The 20,377-nt window shown below is 38.6% G+C and overlaps 1 protein-coding gene across 1 annotated transcript; it reads left to right on the plus strand.

Annotated features, from left to right (window-relative positions):
• Positions 1-2,009: 2,009 nt before the first annotated feature.
• On the plus strand, positions 2,010-19,396 carry mnd1 (meiotic nuclear divisions 1 homolog; the record flags this gene model as incomplete). Its single annotated transcript, XM_083909341.1, has 8 exons — positions 2,010-2,087; positions 2,186-2,251; positions 2,877-2,934; positions 7,512-7,660; positions 9,962-10,036; positions 10,154-10,268; positions 17,553-17,597; positions 19,290-19,396. 8 exons carry the CDS (start codon positions 2,010-2,012, stop codon positions 19,394-19,396), a joined length of 693 nt encoding a protein of 230 aa, XP_083765467.1.
• Between the last annotated feature and the right edge of the window lie 981 nt (positions 19,397-20,377).

A 20,377-nucleotide genomic window follows, 5' to 3' on the forward strand; every position in this document is an offset into this window, starting at 1 on the left:
TTCATTAGGAATCCTGAATCTAGTCGTTCATTTTATACACAGATCTTGTTAAATTATTTGTTTTCCATCGTCTTGTTTGTATTTGTAATGCCAAATGGAATAAAAGTGCCCGTAGAAGAGGAAGAAGATGATGTGTCCGTGTTGTGTTTCTGTGCTTCATAGGTGTCGTTCCGCACAAAATCATCCCATGTTTACACAGTGTGATTTGTGATGATCATTAATCAAAAATATCAACTTTGACCCCTTGCCTCTGTTGGCCTGTGGACTTTGGCTCGTAAACCCAGTTATATTAACATGAACATTATCAACAATGGGCCTTTTGAACAGCAGACGCAGGAAAATCCTGATCCCGATCACATTAACTAAAGCTCTGTTTAGGTCAAGCAGGTCATTTAAATGTGACAGTGAGCCAACACACACGCCTGAACATGCGGAAGTGCAGCCAACATTAATTTGATTATTCACCTGTGACTTTCCTCTCAAAATGGCTGGTTATCATTTATCCTCCTAATAAAGTAATCCGGTTCCTGAGTTCCCTGGAAAATAAAGACACTGCTGAAGTGAAGTGTTGGTCACGTGGGCCCTGAAAAACTCAACATACTTGATGTTAAAAAACCTTCAGGAATCATAAAGGCTTCAATAGTTCAGTGCTGTCTGAGTTATATGTGAACAGTGCCTTTGTTATACAGCAGGGGGCGCCAGAAAATGAGGTTAAAACCAAACAACACTGCCCCGCCCCCTTCCAGAAACGATGCATTCCAGTGCAATTGTAAATGATCACATTTGACGTTATAAGGCGATTATTACCGTACGATTTGAAAAGTCGTAGAAATAAACATCGTTAACAAAACCCAGAAAAACAAACAGTCGTCGCTATTGAATACGCTAGGAACCAAAAGTATTCTCTACAGCTTTTAACACTGTTCATTTCTGCTTTTAATGCGTTTTTCGTGTCGCTGCAAACAAACAAACGATGAAAACAAAACGCACGTCAACAGTGTGTTGACGTTCAACAATAATAATTAATCTTAAGCTCGATGTTTTTTGTTTTGTTCTTTTACAATGCAATAAAATGTATACATGTCTCTTCAGTTCAGCGCATGGACATTGGAATTTACGAGGAGCAGTGAAGGTAACACGACGTCGTCATATCCTTCCGCGGGAAAATTCAGTAAAACCGATGTGACAACTTTCTTGTATGGATTACTAACTGACAGAGAAGAATATCACTGGTTTAGCATACGAACGTTCGTCTGTGGGTGGTTTTTGTACAACCAACGGAACAAAATGGTGAGTACAAGTTCATCTTTTCCGTGATTTAACCAGAGACGACCGACGTCTTATATTCGTCTGATACGGGCTAGCATGTAAATGCTAAATATAGTCACCGAGCTAAGATATAACACTCATTAATTTCTTTTGCGGTATTCAGTGAAACCGAAATACCGCAATATAGTACCAACCGTAGGTTCTACAATAACCTTATTGGCTATAATTCAGGATTCTCCACCAGACTGCAATACTACATTACGTAAATGCTGAGAACGTTGATTTTCTTTCTCGACAGTGCTCGGTGCTGCCACTGGTGGCTGGAAATCATATTACAACAATACTGATGGTGTGATGCAAATGGCAAATATTCTTTGTCCCATGTGAAATAGTTAGGCTTAATGAGAGAAATGACTAATACTCAAGTATTAAGGATATGTAACAGCACTATTTAGTCAGACTATAAGACTGATTTACTCAGAAGAAGAATACATTTAAAATCCAACTATATTTATTAATGTGTCATTCTGCATGGAATATGCATGTTCTCACCATGTGTGCATCGATTTTCTCTGGGTTCTCCGGTTTGTCCAAAAAAATGCAGATTTGGGGGATTAGGCAAAATAGACACTCTAAATTGACCTAGGTGCGATCGTAGACAGTTGTTTGAATCTTTATGTACCCTGCCTTTCACCCTATGTCTGCTCACAAAATAGAATATATTTGTTCTGCAGTGGGATATGGACATTGCGCCGGGCCTGGGTCTTCCCCAGAACCTGTTTAGAGTATATGTCAAAGGGTCTGCAGCTGAGACATTTGTAATTTTGCTGGCCATGTTAACAAGTTAAAATATAGTTTTCAATTCCCAAACGTTTGATATGTGTATAAGTAGTCTTGTTTAAACCTCATGTTGCAGTCAAAGAAGAAAGGACTGAGTTTGGAGGAGAAGAGAACTCGCATGATGGAAATATTCTTTGAATCAGTAAGTTTGACATGTCACACACCTTGCAACACAAACAATAGTTTCATGTAGGAACCAGAGCAATACATTATCAAGCCTTGCAGCATTTATATTCCCCTTTCCTGTCTTGATGCATTTACTGCTTGGATTTAATAACAACTGGTACAATTGCATTGATTTGTTATTTCTCTTTCGGGAGGAGTCGAAAGCTAACGTGCAAATTAAATAAACCTGCAGAGATGACTCACTGTATGTTGTGTTGTAGGAAAATCCTGCTGAGTATATAATTAAGTAAGACAGCCCTGACATCCCTCGCCCAAGTAGTGTTTTCAAGCTCCTCCTGCAGGACTCTGAGGCAGTTCGAGGCCAGATGAGATATACAGTATATGATGATAATTATCTACTTCTAATAAATCAAATGTCAATGTTTCAGCAATACACTTCAATAGCGCTACACATGTACAAGTCCAGAAAGTAAAGATTAATAGTTACCTCTGAACTCTGTAAATATATCAGAGGTATTCATTTCCAGCAAAGTGGAAAGTGTGGTTAAAACCCTTAGAGACTGATATGGACTTGAGATGGCTGTTAAATGGTTCTTGTTTCTGTTTTTTTAATGGAAAACATTTCCTTTCCCTCTTTCTAGAAAGATGTGTTCCAGCTGAAAGACATTGAGAAGATTGCCCCCAAGACAAAGGGCATAGGTGAGTAATTGGCAACAGTTTCATGAGACCAACAACATACAGTGACTTTCTTTTAATGGTCTGCCCACATGTGCTTTGCCGGTCAAGTGTACTGTACAGCCTTGTTTGTGTTCCACCTGCTGGTTTATGCCTAAATAAATTAAACTAATTTTAATGTTTGTAGAGACACTGCTCTCTAGTTTTAGGGAACAAAATATGGTGGTGGGAGCAGGATCTGTACACTTAAAACATTTGGGTTTGACATGAAAGTATGAATAGGACAAGAGATCAGTATTTCAGCTTATATTTTGAGTTATTTACATTGAGATGTGTTAAACACGTAGAAAATAGCCTTGTTTGTTTATGGAACACAACCATTTTCGTTGAGCAAAAGCATAGGAACAGATAGACTTGAATTAGATTTAAATGAATACTTGGCAATTGCTTATCTTAAAGCATTTCTTGAAGATGTGTAAATTGGTATCGGGTGCAGGAGTGTCAGAGTAGTTTTATGAATACAAGGTCCGATGCTGGTATTGGTGCATCCCTGCTTGAGAGTGAACTGTTAATTATTGGAGGTTGCACTTCTGTTGATTCTGTTGTGATTGTCGTTACGAACCAAAACCTGGGAACGGCTGAGATGACTCTGAAATGACTGCAGCCTCACCGACTGAATTAAAGGTCCCATATTATGCAATATCAACTTTTTTAATCATTTAAATCCTTATATTTGGGACTCTGGAGGTCTGACTCAAAAGATGACTCACTCATGTTTTTGTGGTCCTCCTCAGTCTAAGTACAGGAGATAAAACATGCAATGTTGACTCGCACTCATTGGGACGTCACAATGCGCTAAATTCCTGGAATTGTTGTCTCGCGGAGCTCCGCTTTGTCCATAAAACACGCGAGAGTGCTGGCGAGGGTAACGGTATCCGAAAACCCTGAAGTCCGTGAAAAGTTCTATTCTTGGCTCCACAGTGCAGCACAGAGTCCTACACAAACTTCCAGCCTCAGAGGATTTATCCGTCCAGTGTATAAATGTTATATATGACGGCAATGTGACTGCTAGAGCCTGCAAATGATCACTTTTCCAAATGCTAACTGCTGTTAGCTCCCAGTAGCCTCTGCGGCTGATTTTTCTAAAGAGATACTACTAAACCGAGCGTTCTGAACAGGGCTGTTTTGGCAGGGTGATTGAACTGCTGTAGTGCTTCATCCTTATGGTATTATGACCAAAGCATGTCACAGACACATTAGGACACCAGGGAACTAGGCTAACTTGGAGAAATAGGGTGTAATATGAGTCCTTTAAAACAACCGATGGATCACCAGGACAGTGTTACTTTGTGTGGAAAAAAGAGGAAAAAAACTTGCCATGTCTGGGTGCACCCAAGCCTTAAAACCTGAAGAAACAACAGTATATGAAAATTTTACCAAGCTGAGTGAGCTTTAACTGGACAGCTGTGCAGCTTTAACTGGATGATGAGAGGTTCACAGCTTATTTCAGACCAGTTTGACCTACTTTTTTAGCCCGAATATCAAGAGATGAAGTCTTGGTGCTTGCCACTTTTGAAAACTTTGAAGTTTTTTTTTTTTTTTGCACCATAGATGCAGATGCATCTTTTGCAAGTCACCATTTCAGATAACAGATTTGTGAATATATGTAAAATATAAACTTGTGACTCAATCAGTTATCAACACACAGTGGACAATGCAGCAGTCGCACTGTAATGTAATGCAGATATTTAAGAAACAATTAAAGGTTAAATAAAACAGTGGTATGAAATGACATGCCTACAGAAGTTACCATGGTAACCAGGACTAGCTGTTGCTGTCTTTACTGTGATCCATCTGTATAAGCAGAACCAGACCTCAGTAAGCTCATGGCGCAGAGTGCAGCTAAAAGCTTTTGGGCTTAAACTAAATAAAACTCTCCATGTCAACATGGAGTCTTATATTACGAGTTTTGAGAGAGGAAATGTGTAAAAACACAAGGTTTTAAAGTGCTTGGTGCTGCAGAGGAACGGAACCAGGTTGTGTGTCTGGGAGAACTGAGGATGTTTTTTTGTGTTCAAGTGGACAAAACATTAATCTGCTGAAACTGGATCTTGTTGCCGTGATTAAAAGCACATGTTTCTGACCTCTGTACGTGGGCATAATGTAGTTACCGAGTGATGGGGGGGAGGGGGAGAAAAGAGAAGTGCATTGTGGGCACCTTTTCCTGTAGAACAGGAGAAAATGTGGGAAATGGGCCAAGTAAATGATCTCAGCTGTTTTTAGTGGTAATACCACAAAAAAGTGGTCAAAAAGTCATTTGAATCACATGAACAGAAAAGCAGAAACTGACAGTAGTAGAGTCAAACTCACAGGATGTGGTCAATTCATCGCCTGAGGTTTTACATTTTCAATGATCGTTTTTACTTTCGCTGTTATTCATCACCCTCTCAGGTCTCGGCACAGTTCAGCCTCTTAATGCTGTAGATAAACCCTTTCGCTTTCACAGTGGACTGGCTGAACAAACGTGTAGGAGTATCACGTTTCATCACCGACACTGTTCAAGCTGTAACACAGCTCTATTACATCCTCTCATGCGTTGCTCTTGCTGATAAATATAAATAGGGGAGATAGGCTGCAGATGTGTGGGTTTGATTTTCCTGAACACTCGCGTGTTAACTCTTGCCAGAGGTAGATCAGAAAAATGAGACCTGATGCTGACTTGTATTCTTTCAACCATCTGGTTTAACACTGCATTCTTCCGCCATCATATGCAGTTTGTATCACCAAAAAAAATCTCAGGTCTTCTAGGAGAGTTTGTACTGGCTCTCGCTCAGTCAGTCACAAATCCAATATGTAGGAAATGAGCTTTGCTAGGAATGGAGTGTAATGGAAAATCAAGGAAAGTGGAACTTAAAGTAAAGCTATGGTGTTTTTGGTAATTTTATTTGTTGATGTTATTATTCTGCCTCTTGGTTTGGTCTTTGTGAACACATTCATTCATTGTCTACTGCTCTATCCTCCATATGAGGGTCCAGGGGTTGCTGGAGTCAATCCCAGCTGACATAAGTCGAAACGGGTCTCGAGTCCATTGCAGAGCCAACACTGAAATGAACAACCGTTTCCTCTCACATTCACACCTATGTTCAGTTTAGAGTGTCAAAGTAACCTCTGCATGTTTTTGGACTGTGGCAGGAAACTGGTAGACCAGGGGTGTCAAAGTCAAATGACATGGGGGCCAATGAGCGTCTACTGTGGTCAAGATGGGGCCGGCCTAGAGAACAAAAACTGCAATATTGCATCATGACACAAGTATACTTCAAAATACTATTTGTGATGCAAAATGAATGTATTAATATCAAAAACTGAGACATTTAATTAAAATTATGTCAAAAATAATCATAATAATGGACATCTGTAATTATAATTTGTGCCATTCGGTGCTCGGGCCCTAACAAGCTTATTTATGTATGTAATTGAATATTGTCTGTCGTTAGCCTAATAGCATAGTTGCCCAAGTCATATTTGAACTATTTGGGAAAACAAGAAAAAACAATTTTTTTAGCAAGCACATAAGTTAGGCAGATATCACAATTACCAAAAAAATGACTTAGGCAATTATGCTATTCGGATAACGATGCTAGCAAACATATATTATATTATATTATATTCTATCATCTCGCTGGCAGCTGTGCCTCAGCTACACACTTTGTACGAAAGACAGTGAGGTTGGGGGCCTTCATTATAACATGATATTAAGTGGGGGGTCGCATGTAATCGATTGTGGGGCCGCATATGGCCCACAGGCCGCCAGTTTGACATCTGTGTGCTAGACAATCTCCGCACAAATGGGGAAAACATGCAAACTCCATACAGAAAGGCCCTCGGTCGGACAGTGTGGCAAACACTGACCATGTTGCTGTAAGGCAACAGTGCTAGCCACTACTCTTGCCATGTGGTCTGTGAACCGAAATAATACACTTCACTAGCACAATAATGCAGTTGCCTCCCTCTCCCTTGACATAGTGTAATGACACAATATAAACACTGTTATACCGAGGCCATATCCATACCACATAAATTCTGCTTCATTTTTTAAAAAACCTCTGGGGCTGCATTTTATTATACATGAGCAAAAACCGATACATCTAGAAACGATGATAATGCATTTAACCACATTGACTTCCTGAACATCAGCTGTGAATGAAAGTGTCAGTTTAAACACTTATTTCAGTCTCGGTTTCACCTTGTCATCGGTCTAGTAACAGAAATTAATTTCTACTTAGCAAAGTATCTATCTTGTTAGTAATTCTGTCTGAAACTAAGCAAAGAACTGTCATCTTCCTGTTTACTCTGACACGCACAGGCTCAGTGTACCTGAGTGGTCATGTGATATATATGCGCATTTTAAGGGCCGCTACTACTACTTATTTTTTTTATTTGAAAACACAATTTTTAAATGACATGAACTTAGTAATGGATGTAGAGTCATGTGTCATTTGACAATGGTTTGAATGTAATGGACATTTGTTGACATGTAAAAGTTTCACTCTCCGTTTTAAAACGTGATGGTGTCTTTTCCTCTCTCTCTCTGCTGCTTGAAGCCCCGATGACTGTGAAGGATGTCCTGCAGAGCCTGGTGGATGACAACATGGTAGACTGTGAAAGAGTGGGCACATCCAACTACTACTGGGCCTTCCCCAGCAAGGCCTTAAACACTCGCAAGCACAAACTGGAGGAGCTGCAGAGACAGGTGAGGCCCCTCAGATTTACTCAAACCAAGATGATCTGGTTTCTCAAAATCTGCTGCCGTTACTGAACTAAACAAAAGTTAAGAACAGCAGGATGATGTGGCATTTACAGAAAAGAGATTGTACAAAGAGCTGAGGAGATTAAAATAAATTATTTGACATTTAAAAATGTACACTACCGTTCAAAGGTTTGGGGTCACCTATACAATTTTTTTGTTTTCCATTAAAAGTCACACTTTTATTCATTAAAAGAGTTGCAAAATAAATAGAAAATATAGTCAAAACATTGACAAGATTAGAAATGATGATTGTATTCAAAATAATAATTTTGCCCTTTCGTCAAAGAACCTGCAAAACTGTTTTCAGCTGTGCTAACATCATTGCACAAGGGTTTTCTCATCATCCAATAGCCTTTTAACACAATTAGCAAACACAATGTACCATTAGAACACTGAAATGGGCCTCTATACACCTATGTACATATTCCATTAAAAACCAGACGTTTGCAGCTAGAATAGTCGTTTACCACATTAACAATGTATAGAGTGTTTCTTATTTATCATTATGATGAGGTGAAAGGAAAAATTACACTATCCACATGCATATTTATTTAAATGAATTACTTACTTACTGTTACATTTACCTTGTTAACATCTTAAACACGTTTTGAAAATCAGTAAAAGTTTGTGATTCATCTTCTTGGAACAGGTAGAACTGGTCCCGAGACCTTCCACTGTTGACAAGCTGACACTGTTTAAACTATGTTATTGTCTTGGCCGCTTAGAAAAATGACGGCATCATTCTAAAACCAAAAGAACAGGAACTGCTAGGGACATGAACGTTGCCTGTTGTCTCTCGGTGTGAAGGAGGAATTGTGAGTAAATATGTGGATGTGAAAATACTTGACACACAAAAAAAGTTATGTAACTTTGGCAGCCATGATGTGTGCACTATAGGTGTATTTAGGGACAATTACAAATAATGTGTCATGTACACGTATACACTACACCAGTGGTTGTTTATGCTGCTGTTTACACATACAAAAACCATGCCAATGTCAATCGTCTATGCTTTTCAAATGACATGCATGTATTTTTACATTCATGTGTTTTCAAAGTATCACTTTGGAACATATTTGGCGTTGATTTGAAGTCAGAGTCACATGACATGGGAAAAAGTATTCTTACAAATAATGAGACACAATACAACAATACTCGTACTATAAAATATAACATGCACTAAAATGCAAACCGTAGTAACCCGAAGGTTAAGAGAGAAAATAGGAAGAAAATGCAAATGAGCTGCTGAATACAGTCAAGTTCCTCTGAGTAGAAAGACAAGTGGTTAAATTATAGACAAACGTTTCAATTATGTGTTCTTTAAAATCTTGTTTGTCACATTTTTTAGTGTCTAAAATGAGTCAAAGGACTATCAAGTCATGTTGCGAAAGCAGAAAATGTATACCACACCATCTTTGAATTTGCCGTCATCTGTGATGAAGACCCATCTCCCTCTCCTGTTTCATGGCAGACAGATGGTGTGAGGGTGGTGACTCCACAAACACAGAATTAAGCCACAATTAATGTTGGACACGAGTTAAATGTCACAGGGCTGCGATATGTCTGTAAATAATTTGGTTGTACCGCAAGTAAAACGATATACTCACTGTGTCCACTGCATTTAGCCACCAGAATAACTGTGATGGTGAATGAAAACTTTTTGGAACTATCATCTTTCTAAGAAATCAATAGAAATTTAAATTAATGATTGATCTTATGACAAAAAATTGGTGATTGGTTGAGATATGCTGTAATTTATAGACTATGAAGCATCTCCCTTTGTTCCAGATTAATTGCACAATATGCTTTGACTTTTTCATAAATATGTATAAATTAAAATGTTTAGTCTGCTCAGCAGTCATGTTCTAATTTACTGTGTGTTTGTAGCAATAACTAATGTAAATATAGCATATACTGAAATTAAATCAATTGTGTATGGTCTTGTATTGCTTCAGCAAATTAATGTATTTCTCAGTATGACTGGATTACTCTATTAAAATGTTGTATTTCTTTATGTAATGTCAACAATGTACAGAAGACTAATCACATGAAATTACATGTTTAAAATAATAGTTATTTGTTGGTACTTTTTAGTTTTTATGATGTACATTGTTGTCCCACCTGAAACATTTAAAACTAGAAAAGCACTCGGAGAACGCATACCTCCTTGGCGGAGGTCAACTACCGTTTAATATGTATTTTTTATAGGTGCTAAATTTCCCTTTCATCTGTTTTTCTCTAAAGGTTTCTGATGCAAAACAGCGAAAGGTGAATTTAGAAAAAGTGGTTGAAAAGGCAAAAGTAGGACGCCAAGACACGGTGAGACGATTTTCATGTTGCTTCCTCTCTCTCTCTCGATTCATTTCAACATAACGTAAAGTGAATGGAATGGAGCATGTAAATGAGACGCACATGAAACGCTCTGTGTTCGTGCAGGAGGAGAGAAGCTCCCTGTTGAAGGAGCTGCAGGCTCTGAGAGAAGAGCGAACTCGGCTGCAGGCCGACTTGGACAAGTACAGAGAGTGTGACCCAGGGGTCGTCGAGGAGATGAGTGAGTACAGACGCATCCTGAGTGTGTTTTTCTTTAAACGTCACCGTGAGGTTTTAGCATTGATGGCGACCACTGACCAGACCTTTTATTTACTTTATTCCAAGCTTCAGTACACTGTAAGTGAATGTGAAATTTTAGCCAGTGGAGCTGAAAGCTTTAGGTAACTTGTGCTAAATAAAGGAAACGATTCTCATTGAAGAGTTCAGGTGTATCAGGTGTTTCAATGCGGCAGGTGGTGCTGTTTTGGATCCAATGAATATCCATTATTTAAATGACAGACAGTTGGCAGTCATTAGCATGTCCACCCATTTTCAGCAACCTGAATAAACCTTTTTTTTATCTTTTGTTTATGATAAATGCTTTATAATTAAGCCTCCTAGCCTAATTTTTTTTAACCTGTTCCAACACATCAATCATTCTATGCAGAGACATTAATAGAGACAATGCCTCACCAGTGTTGCTATGAACCTGGCCAGCAGTCAAAAAGCGCCCACTCGTAGTGCTAAAAAAAGACGAGCAGATTGTGGCAAAACATATTTTACATGCTTAAATTTCCTCTTCCCACATTTCATAAAACGCTGCACTGGATTTTCAGTTCAGTTCAAAATAACGCATCCAAATTCATAATGAGTGATGCCTGCATGAGAGTGCTCAAAAATATATAAAAAAATACAGTTAGAAAAAATGAATCTTGCACTACCACTACTTAGTGTGATACCTTTTTGCTCCTCCACCATTCAGATCCTATACAATATCATTCTGTTCTCAGGAACAGATGTGATGTCGGTATGTATTTGAATTCGTATATCCCATCATATGTTGAGGAGACGCATTCGGGTCACATTTTAATGCCAGGTGTGGACAGTTATACTTGTGGTCGGATCACTGAAGACAGTTCTGAATGGGGCCTTCATTATGTCAAACATCTCAACAGGATTGTTGAGTTGCCGTTATTTGCCACAGCAGACCTCTTCTGTGATTGTACTGCAGTAGAGTATGATATTATATTCTGGGATATTCTCACACTAAAAATCAAACGTGAGAAAGGAGAAGTGGTCACTTGACAGCTGATATGATACTAACTGTTAGCATGTTAAGGCAATGAGTGTGAAGACTGTGGGCCTCCCCACTGATGGTGGTTCGTCTGTCAGTCTGATGTGGACCACTGTCATCCATCATTAGGTTGGGTAGTTTGTGTCGCATCATTTTTGCCCGGAACTGGCGGCTACAGTGTGGACATGGAATTAAGGTGGTGCTCTTTGGGGGGTTGACGTTCCGTTCCTTTCCGTCTTGCCTTTTCTGCTGGGCGGCAGTTTTCCGAGCTTCCTCACATGTGATAGCGCCTTCTCGGACCGCGTGTCGCCACTGTGTTCGGTCGCTGGCTGTTTCTTCCCAAGAGTCAGTCTTTATGTTAAAGTCATTTAGGGACGCTTTCAGAGAGTCTTTGTAACACTTTTTCTGGCCACCACGCAGGCGTGTACCTTTTTTAAGTTTACCATAGAACAGTCTCATGGGCAGTAAATGGTCTGGGCATACGGACTTACATGTCCTGATCATCTGGGACTGCATTAGGAGGGTGTGGATACTCGGCATACCTGCGTGGGTTAGTATCTCTGTGTCTGGTTTTCTGTCTTGCAATTTGATGTTAAGAAGCTTTCTAAGACGGGTTGTGTGAAAGTGATTAAGTCTCTTGGCATGGTGCAGGAGCGTCGTAAGTACAATGGCTTTGTACTGTTTTTGTCTGAACACTTGCACATTATCTTTGATTGGAGTCGAAATGGATACAATTAATTGCTTTTATGATGCAGATACCATTGTGAATGACCTGTTACCTGTGTGTGGTGCACCCGTTTTCCTGTGTAGCCACACTCTGTACGCAGCTATTAGTGGTATTACAAAACTTCTCTGCTGCTTTGTGTTCATGTCACAGGTGACCTGCACGAAGGGGTGTGTTACTTAATGTGCAAACTTGTGGAGAATGTGTCATAAAAAAATCTGGTCCGTTTACCTGCACCTCCCAGTGTTGCATCAGATGCAGCAAAAAGCTGGCCTGGTTTTTTTCCACTGCAGCATCACAATATTGTCTCATACTAATAACTCTTAGTGGCACAAATTAAATCGTTTAATATTCTCAAATCATTTGAAATTTCAGAAACAAGTTGCTATAAGTTTGTGCTGAAGGTATGTGACTCAAGAGATTATGATAGAGTTTATTGACCGATGTAACAATTTTGATCACCAAATGTTAAATATACAGGTGTGAATAACTGGTTAACTTTTTATGTTTTTAATTAAACAAAATATGACTATGCTGTAATATTTAATATTTAGTCACATACATGGATGGATACTTTCAACAAAGTATTTGGGCCAAACTGAAGAAAAGCATTTTTAATCTTATGAGAATAAAGCTGTAATATTATTATACTGCAGCCTGTGTCAAGATGAGAAACACGGAGCATTTTGTGACGTTATATTTTGGTTAGGGCTTTACCAAAAAAAAGCAAAAAAAAGCTTTTTGCACATCAGCACCACATTATCATTAGCATCAGGACATTTTTACAAGATTGTGCAAGAAACTGAGTCTGTTTTGAAGAAAGACTTGGAGGAAATGGCTGGTAGTGGTCGACTGCAAGGCAAGCAGTGGTTACGTCTGCTTTCTGTTACTATTCAATAATAATAATACATTTAATTAAGTAAAAGTACAATTTTTCATAATGTTAAGACTTAATTCTCGAAAGATTCAATTTATTTTCTCTTCAGTTTGGCCCTAATACTCATTGAGCTCAACAAGGCTAGACCCATGAGCAAACAACGGCAGATATACAAAGTACAAACATAAATAAAGAGGGAAAATATCATAAAACCAGAAAAGCATCATACAAAACCAGCAGTCCCATAGAGGGTAAATAAATACATTAATAAAAAAAGATTAGTCTTCATGTGATTATTGCTGCTTATTTTAGGCTCCTGCTAAGAGCTGTGATGACGTAACAAATGAGTATTTAAGTTTATATCGCTGAACTCTGTATTGTCTGCCTGATGATAACGCCTCATATTGACAGTGCAAACAGAGGAGGGGTCACAGAGATTCTCTGGGAATGTTTAAGTCCATGACTTATTCCGCTATAAACCAAAGATATAACCAAGACTATTTTACAACAGGTTAATTAATTAAAGAAATGTGTATATAAATGTGCATATTAATGAATAAAAAGTGTCATTAGACATGTTGATCCACTACTTTGAATCAAAAAACTGCAAAGTTTGCTGATTCATGTTCGGGGGTCAAGAGAAATCTGTTTAAAGTAAAAACCGGTACTGCAGCTCGAGACTAATGTTTTTAGACAGCTGCTGACACAGTGTAGACACCAGGCATTCTTTAGATCGTAGATAATACAGTCATGTGAGATGTGGCAAAATTCCAAATTGTACATTTTCCATCATATTATGTAAAGGTTTTATTGTGCGTCCCAGACAAGTTCATGTCACATTATGCTTACCTGCACAAACTTTACCTCCGTTTCCTGTGATGAACCCATCAACAAACAACCGTTTAAGCCCCAGTCCCAGCTCCTGGATTGTACAGTTGTTGTTTTAACATGCAATGCCAGGGGGTGTAGATTATCCATCTCTGATTATGTTCCATTTAAATCATTTGGAATTTCTTTCCTGAAACGTGGTTCTGTGGCTTCTCCTGTCCAGAAATGCAGATTTGGGGATTAGGCAAATTGGATACTCTCAATTGACCTAGGTGTGAATTATCCAGGGTGCGTCCCGTCTTTCACCCTATGTCAGCTGGGATTGGCACCAGCGACCCTCATGTGGAGGATAAAGTGGTAGAAGAGGGAATGTAGCAAAGTGTTGCTGTTACATCAACTCCTCGTGACCTGTGTTTTTATAGCTGTCCAAACAGAATCCTAAAATGTGGCAACGTTGCAAAAATTCATGATTTAAAGTAGACTCATTATTATTCCAAGTTAACCTAGTTCCCTGGTGTCCTAATGAACATGTCTGTGACATGCTTTGGTCAAAATATCTTAAGGATGAAGCACCACAGCAGTTCAATCACCCTGCCAAAACAGCCCTGTTCAGAACGCTCTGTTTTGAGTGCCTGTCTTTTTAAATGCAAATGAGACACAGGAAACTACGTCAGTGTCACTGAGGCTCCGGCAGCTAACAGCAGTTAGCATTTGGAAAAGCCCTCATTTGCCGACTCTAGCTGGCACATTGCCGTCATATATAAAATGTTTCCACTGGACAGATAAATCCTCTGAGGCTGGACGTTTGTGTAGAACTCTGCGCTGCACTGTGCAGACAAGAATAGAACACTTTGCGTACATCTGCTCTTCCAGATACTATTGCCCTTGCCTGCACTCTCGTGTATTTTAGGGACAAAGCGGAGCGCCGCGAGACAACAATTCCAGGAATGTGTCATTGTGACATAGCAATGAGCCCGCAAGTCAACATCACATGTTTTATCTCATGTACTTAGACTGAGGCAGACCACGAAAACATGAGTGAGTCCCAAATATACGTATTAAAATTATTAAAAAGTTGATTTTCATAATATGTCTCCATGTCCAAATTGTAATGATTGTATAATCTTGTTTTAAATGAAAATAAATTGGAATTATATAATTGTAGATTATATTTTGCCCCAGTGGATGTAGTGTATGCAAGGTCAGGGCCTTCTTGATCTTTTATGTGACATGTATGTGAACAAAGTAGGGAGGAGCATTGTGATCTGTAACAGTGGCGAGTTTCGATCTGGAGAAAGCTGCTTACCCAACCCTTTCCAAATCTGTCTCCTCTGATTGAAAGTTGAAGCTACAGAAACATTCACAAGTGCTCTGACTGAACCTGGTGCATGTTTTTGTATTGTGTTCAGTAGAATCAATAGATCACTTAAATTAGATAGACACGTCTAATAGTTTAATGAGATGGGGAAAAAAGCTATCTTGTGCTTTCACGTTTATTACAGTCTTCACTTGCCTGCAGCTCTTGTTTTTGAACTACACCTCACACAGATAACCATCTCCCTCCAGCAAAAACTTGGATTTTATCGCAGGAGCTTTGTGCAACTCTGCTGAGTGTGTATGTTATGTCTACACCTGAAGGGGTTTAGAGTGAACTTGCACAATGGGCCCGTTCAGACCTGTTCATGCTGATGCTCATTGGTTGTGTCTCCCTATAGAAATTATTTGTTGAGATTACAAAAAAAAATATCACTCGATCAAAATCAATTGGAAAACTACGGAGCCCCCGAAGTGACATGAAGAAAAAAAAATAGAAATCTCAAGTTTCAAACTCGAAATCTCAAGTTTCAAACAATAAAACCAAAAATAAAAATCATGAAAAAATAAGAATATTTTTTTTGAAGGATAAGAAAACTGGATTCTCTCTAAAATGTGAAAAATAATATAGAAAATGTTTTTTCATTTTTTTCTTTTCATAGTTTGAAAGTCGAGATCTCGACTTCACACTTGAGATTTCCCAAAAAATTATGAAAACTCGAGATCTCGACTTTCAACTTATGAAAGATAAATTGATAATTTTTTGGGAAATCTCGACTTTGAAACTCAAGATTTGTTTTTTTTTGTTTAGAAATATTTTTTGCCTCCACAAAAACTGCTCCTTACAACAATAATTTGTCTTTCAGTGGTCGGAACCCAAAGCTTTGATGCTTTGTCTTAACCTCTGCTCACATGAAACCAGAGCCACACTAATTATTATGTACATATTTTTGCATATTTGGACTTGTAAGTCCTGATCTCTGAGCATGTGTGACAGTGCTGCTTACCACACCCATAGATACCACTATGCTAGAGTTACAGCAGGTTTGTTAAACCTACATTTAAATGCATGTGTGAGTTGTACTTGGGTTGTAAGTGTTGTTCACTCACTTACACATTGACTTAAACTAGACGGTGAAGAAAGAGCTCATACTGTACCTCCATTAACATTTAAAACACCTAAGCTCACAATGTTAAATTAAAAAAAAGAAAAGAAAACTGGATTCTCTTTGATTCATGCCCCGCCTCTCCAAGAAAATGCAAACTTGTGCCAAGGACAAAGTAGACAGATGCCATTCAATTTAACCTGGATTTGTCAGGTTTAAATCTAAGTTGTTAATTGCTGCCACACCCTTAGCTGCCAGAAAGCAACAGTGATCACAGAGCGGCAACATGTGAGGTTTAAAGCCACCAAAACGAGGAAGGGCAGATGATGAATTTATTTATTACAAAAGCAATAATTTATGAATGAACACCATTGAAATATACTCCCGTATATACAGTATGCATATTTACATTGTTGTGTATACTGTGTACTATATTATGTTGTACATCATGATATTAAGGTTGAATATTTATGCGTGACACACTGTGTTGAATGAACGTTAGGATCACGTTTAACTCAATTAGTTTTTGTTGGAAATAAGCTTTTCATTTAAATTATGGCATTATGTTGTGCCTGGAATGTTAATGCAGGTGTTTCAGTCCGTATCTCAGTCTGGAGTTTTCTATTGTTTAATCTTAAATTCAAATAAAATGAGCAGGTCAGAAAGTGAAAAGTGTTTCTCTTACAATCCACAGTAAAATGGGGTCCATGAGTAAATAATTATTATAATTAATTTGACTTTGTGTTGCTCTTTACATTATCATCAACCTGGTTTCAGTTATGAAAATAACAGTTAGTTGCAGCCCTAATTTTGTTAATGGTATTTAGGGATGTGCACTTGGTTTTATTTCATTTTGCTGTCTTTTTTTGTATCTGTCTCATTCATTCTCTCACTCTGCTCTGCTCCACTCTCATGTTACTACTGATCCATTGTTCACACAAAGACACACAAAGATTATTTCTTTCGTTCTCTAAATGCACTGCTGCTCATCCTGCTGTAGCTGCTCAACCTGAACCCGGTAACAGTGTTATTAAAGCTCGTTTTATGCTAATTTGTTGAGACACTTTTAACTTTCACCTAAGCATTAAGCATTTATGCATTTGGCAGACATAGGTTGAGTCTTGGTCATAAATGTAGATTTCCATTGTAACTTTTTATTGGAAAATTCTGTGTGACTCGTTATTTGGGTGTTAATCTTTTGAAATTGGTCCCTGTTTTGTAGATGTCTTCACTTTTCATCACAGAGATGTGAGAATGAAATGATTTAATCATTGCAACGGTGACAAAAAAAATGCTGCATCATGTACCCGATGAAATAAAAGCTACACATTGTAGTTATGATGTGTTATGCAAGTTTTGATGATGTAATGTGTGTTTCACAGGAAAGTCCAACGTCGTTGCTAAAGAAGCCGTTTCCAGGTGGACGGGTAAGTCATTGTCCTACAAGCATACAAGTATAAGAAGTCTGGAATACATTTTTACTTTTAATATATCATCATTTAGGGTTACTGCGCAGTATGGAATTTAATTTGAGGAATTTGCAGGTCTGGATAAGTAAGGAAATACAAATCAAAACAAGTTACTAACGCAACATAGCCTGCCTGTAGATGATCTGAAACTATTCAAGCTGGCTGTAGAATGGTGTCGGGTTCCAATGGTTACTGTTTGCAGTTTCAGCTTCTTAATCTACTTAATATTAACTGCTTATTGAAAACGATAATTTGTAATGCTGTATCTTTTTTGTGACTAATTATTATTTAAGTCAGGGGTGTCAAACCAGATCAGCAGAGTGTCTGCCTGTTCATCCCCTATCTGTAGAAGTAAGGGTGTGAACCTGGAGCAGACGCAGCTCCAGCCCTGCTTCCCCAACTACTGTCCAGAAGCAGAGCAGGAACGTTAACACTACATTAAAGATGGTGTTCTAGCATTGCTAAAACAACAAATCTAATGGTGGCCTAAGACTTATGCAAAGTACTCTATGTGAATATACTATTATTTTACTCGTCCGGCCCACTTGAGATTGCAGACTGCTCTGTCTGTGGCCCCTGACTTCAAGGAGTTCAAGACAGAAATGCTCAACAATCCAGTTATTGCAGAAAGTCTCGGAGTATTCGGCACAAAAATGACTGACACTCTTTAAAGCATTGAAATTTCCAGGCTTGTAGGGTCACTTTGTGTTCAGCCTGTCACCAACTGCTAGTCAGCACACAGACACTCTGTGTGTATTAGTTGACCTGAGCGGTATCCTTGGAGACGGCTGACCTTTTGGGATCATGGTAACCAGTCCCGGCTTGTGGTGTTTTGACACTTGAGGTCAACAAAGTCGCGTTGCCAGTTTTGCTGCCATAGAATTACACTCCTTTTAAGAAACCGTGAGTCATACCTGACTTTTCCAAAAACATTTTGAATACATGTCTTTCCTCTGCACTGTACTACCCCATGTTTATTGTGTTCACCAATTGCACGAATGACTGAAAGCAATTTTCCAGAGAAACATTACTCTGGGTGGCAGGAAACTTGTCAGTTTATAAACTTTTAAAGCCCTTTTAAACGGTCAAATAGTGCATTCACTGCCACAGTTGTAGCTTGCATTATCCCTGCAGTAAAACAACCCTTCCTGTGAACGTGTTGCGTCGCCCGTGGTTTCATGTGAACTTCCTGTGTGTAGCTGTAACCTGTAGCCTCGCCTCACCGAGACACACCCACACAAAGACAGACACTCTCAGACAAGCCCTGACACAGTAACTCGCTTGTACTTCACTACATATTGTCAAATCACAATTGTTGTACGGTGATCTGTATGCTGCTTGTCCATGGCACAGGTGTCAAACAGTTTATTTACTTATCATCACCAGCTTTGATTGTGATATGGTTTTTGATAGTGTTTAAATACGCTGATTATACAGTATTCAAAGAATAGATATTGTGAGATTGGACAGCAGGAAAGGAATCTGTATGTTTGTTTTGTACACGTGTGCCTATGTGTTGCAATCCACAGGCCAAAAATAAAGGACTTGATCATCACAAAATAACTTTGTCACAATTCTTAATAACTCTGTTGCTACTGGTGGATTATTGTATTACAGCTCATACTTTTTTCTTCCCATTTCTTTTTCCAGATAATGTTTTTGCCATTAAGTCTTGGACAAAGAAGAAGTTTGCCTTCGATGACAGCCACATGAATAAAGCCTTTGGGATCCCCGAAGACTTTGACTACATGGAATAAGTGCTTTTCTGTCGTTGCTCGTGGACGCAGTAAGCAAAATATAAAAAGAGCTTCAGTTTGAAGTGTTTGTACCTGGTCTCTGCATTTCTAATTTCAGGCATTAAAATATAAAAAAGGAGCACCAGAAGTTAAGATGGATATCTGTGATTTTGCTGCACCAGATGGATTTAAACAGCAGATATGTTTCTTTGGTGCAACCAGAGAAGGGACTGAACTGGCCATTAGTGGCTGTGAGGGGTGAGCGGTTTCTGTGATGAACAGAACTCAGCAGCTGGACTTTTGGGGACACCTGTTTGTGTGAAAACTGAGAACTCCACGCTGATGATGGAAAAGAATCAACACTTAAACCTGTATGTTATGCCAGAGATCTAATTTATATGGTTGAAGCAGATGGCTAAGTATCATATGATGGTGCACCTTTTCCTCCACATTCTTTATAGGGGCAAAAGGAAAAATCAAATATAAACAATCGTTAGTTCTGTTGGTTTATAAGAAAGTTTTGTGGCACTGGTGGGATAATTAAATTACATCTGTAGAATGACTTGTTTCTAATAAAACAGCCCCTTTTTTCAATACAGTGTTAGCAGCTACATGCATTCATTCAAAAACATGCTAACCAGTAAACAAATGCATTTATGCCAGGCCCGCAAATCTTTTGTGTTTTCAGTTCTTTACAAATTGCTGCTGGTATGTTGCAAAATCAGTCACAGGAGTGTTTTTTTTTTTTTTTGAACACTCACTTTCTGTTTGAACAGAAAAGGTACATTGTTGTCCAGATACGCTCAGAATGACCCCTGCTTTATTTTTGTTTCCCCCTCCCTTTTTCTGTCAAACCAGATGCAAAACAGGTAGTTGTGTGTTCTGTTTCCTCAGTGACCCAGTTATCGTGTTGATTTAAATGTGCTTTTCTTGATTTAATCTCTAGATTTCTTCCGAGCAAAGTCATGATGTGCAAACATATTAGTTTATATATATAAATAT

The sequence above is a fragment of the Microchirus variegatus genome (assembly GCF_963457635.1).
Source record: "Microchirus variegatus genome assembly, chromosome: 23".
Lineage (NCBI taxonomy): Eukaryota > Metazoa > Chordata > Actinopteri > Pleuronectiformes > Soleidae > Microchirus > Microchirus variegatus.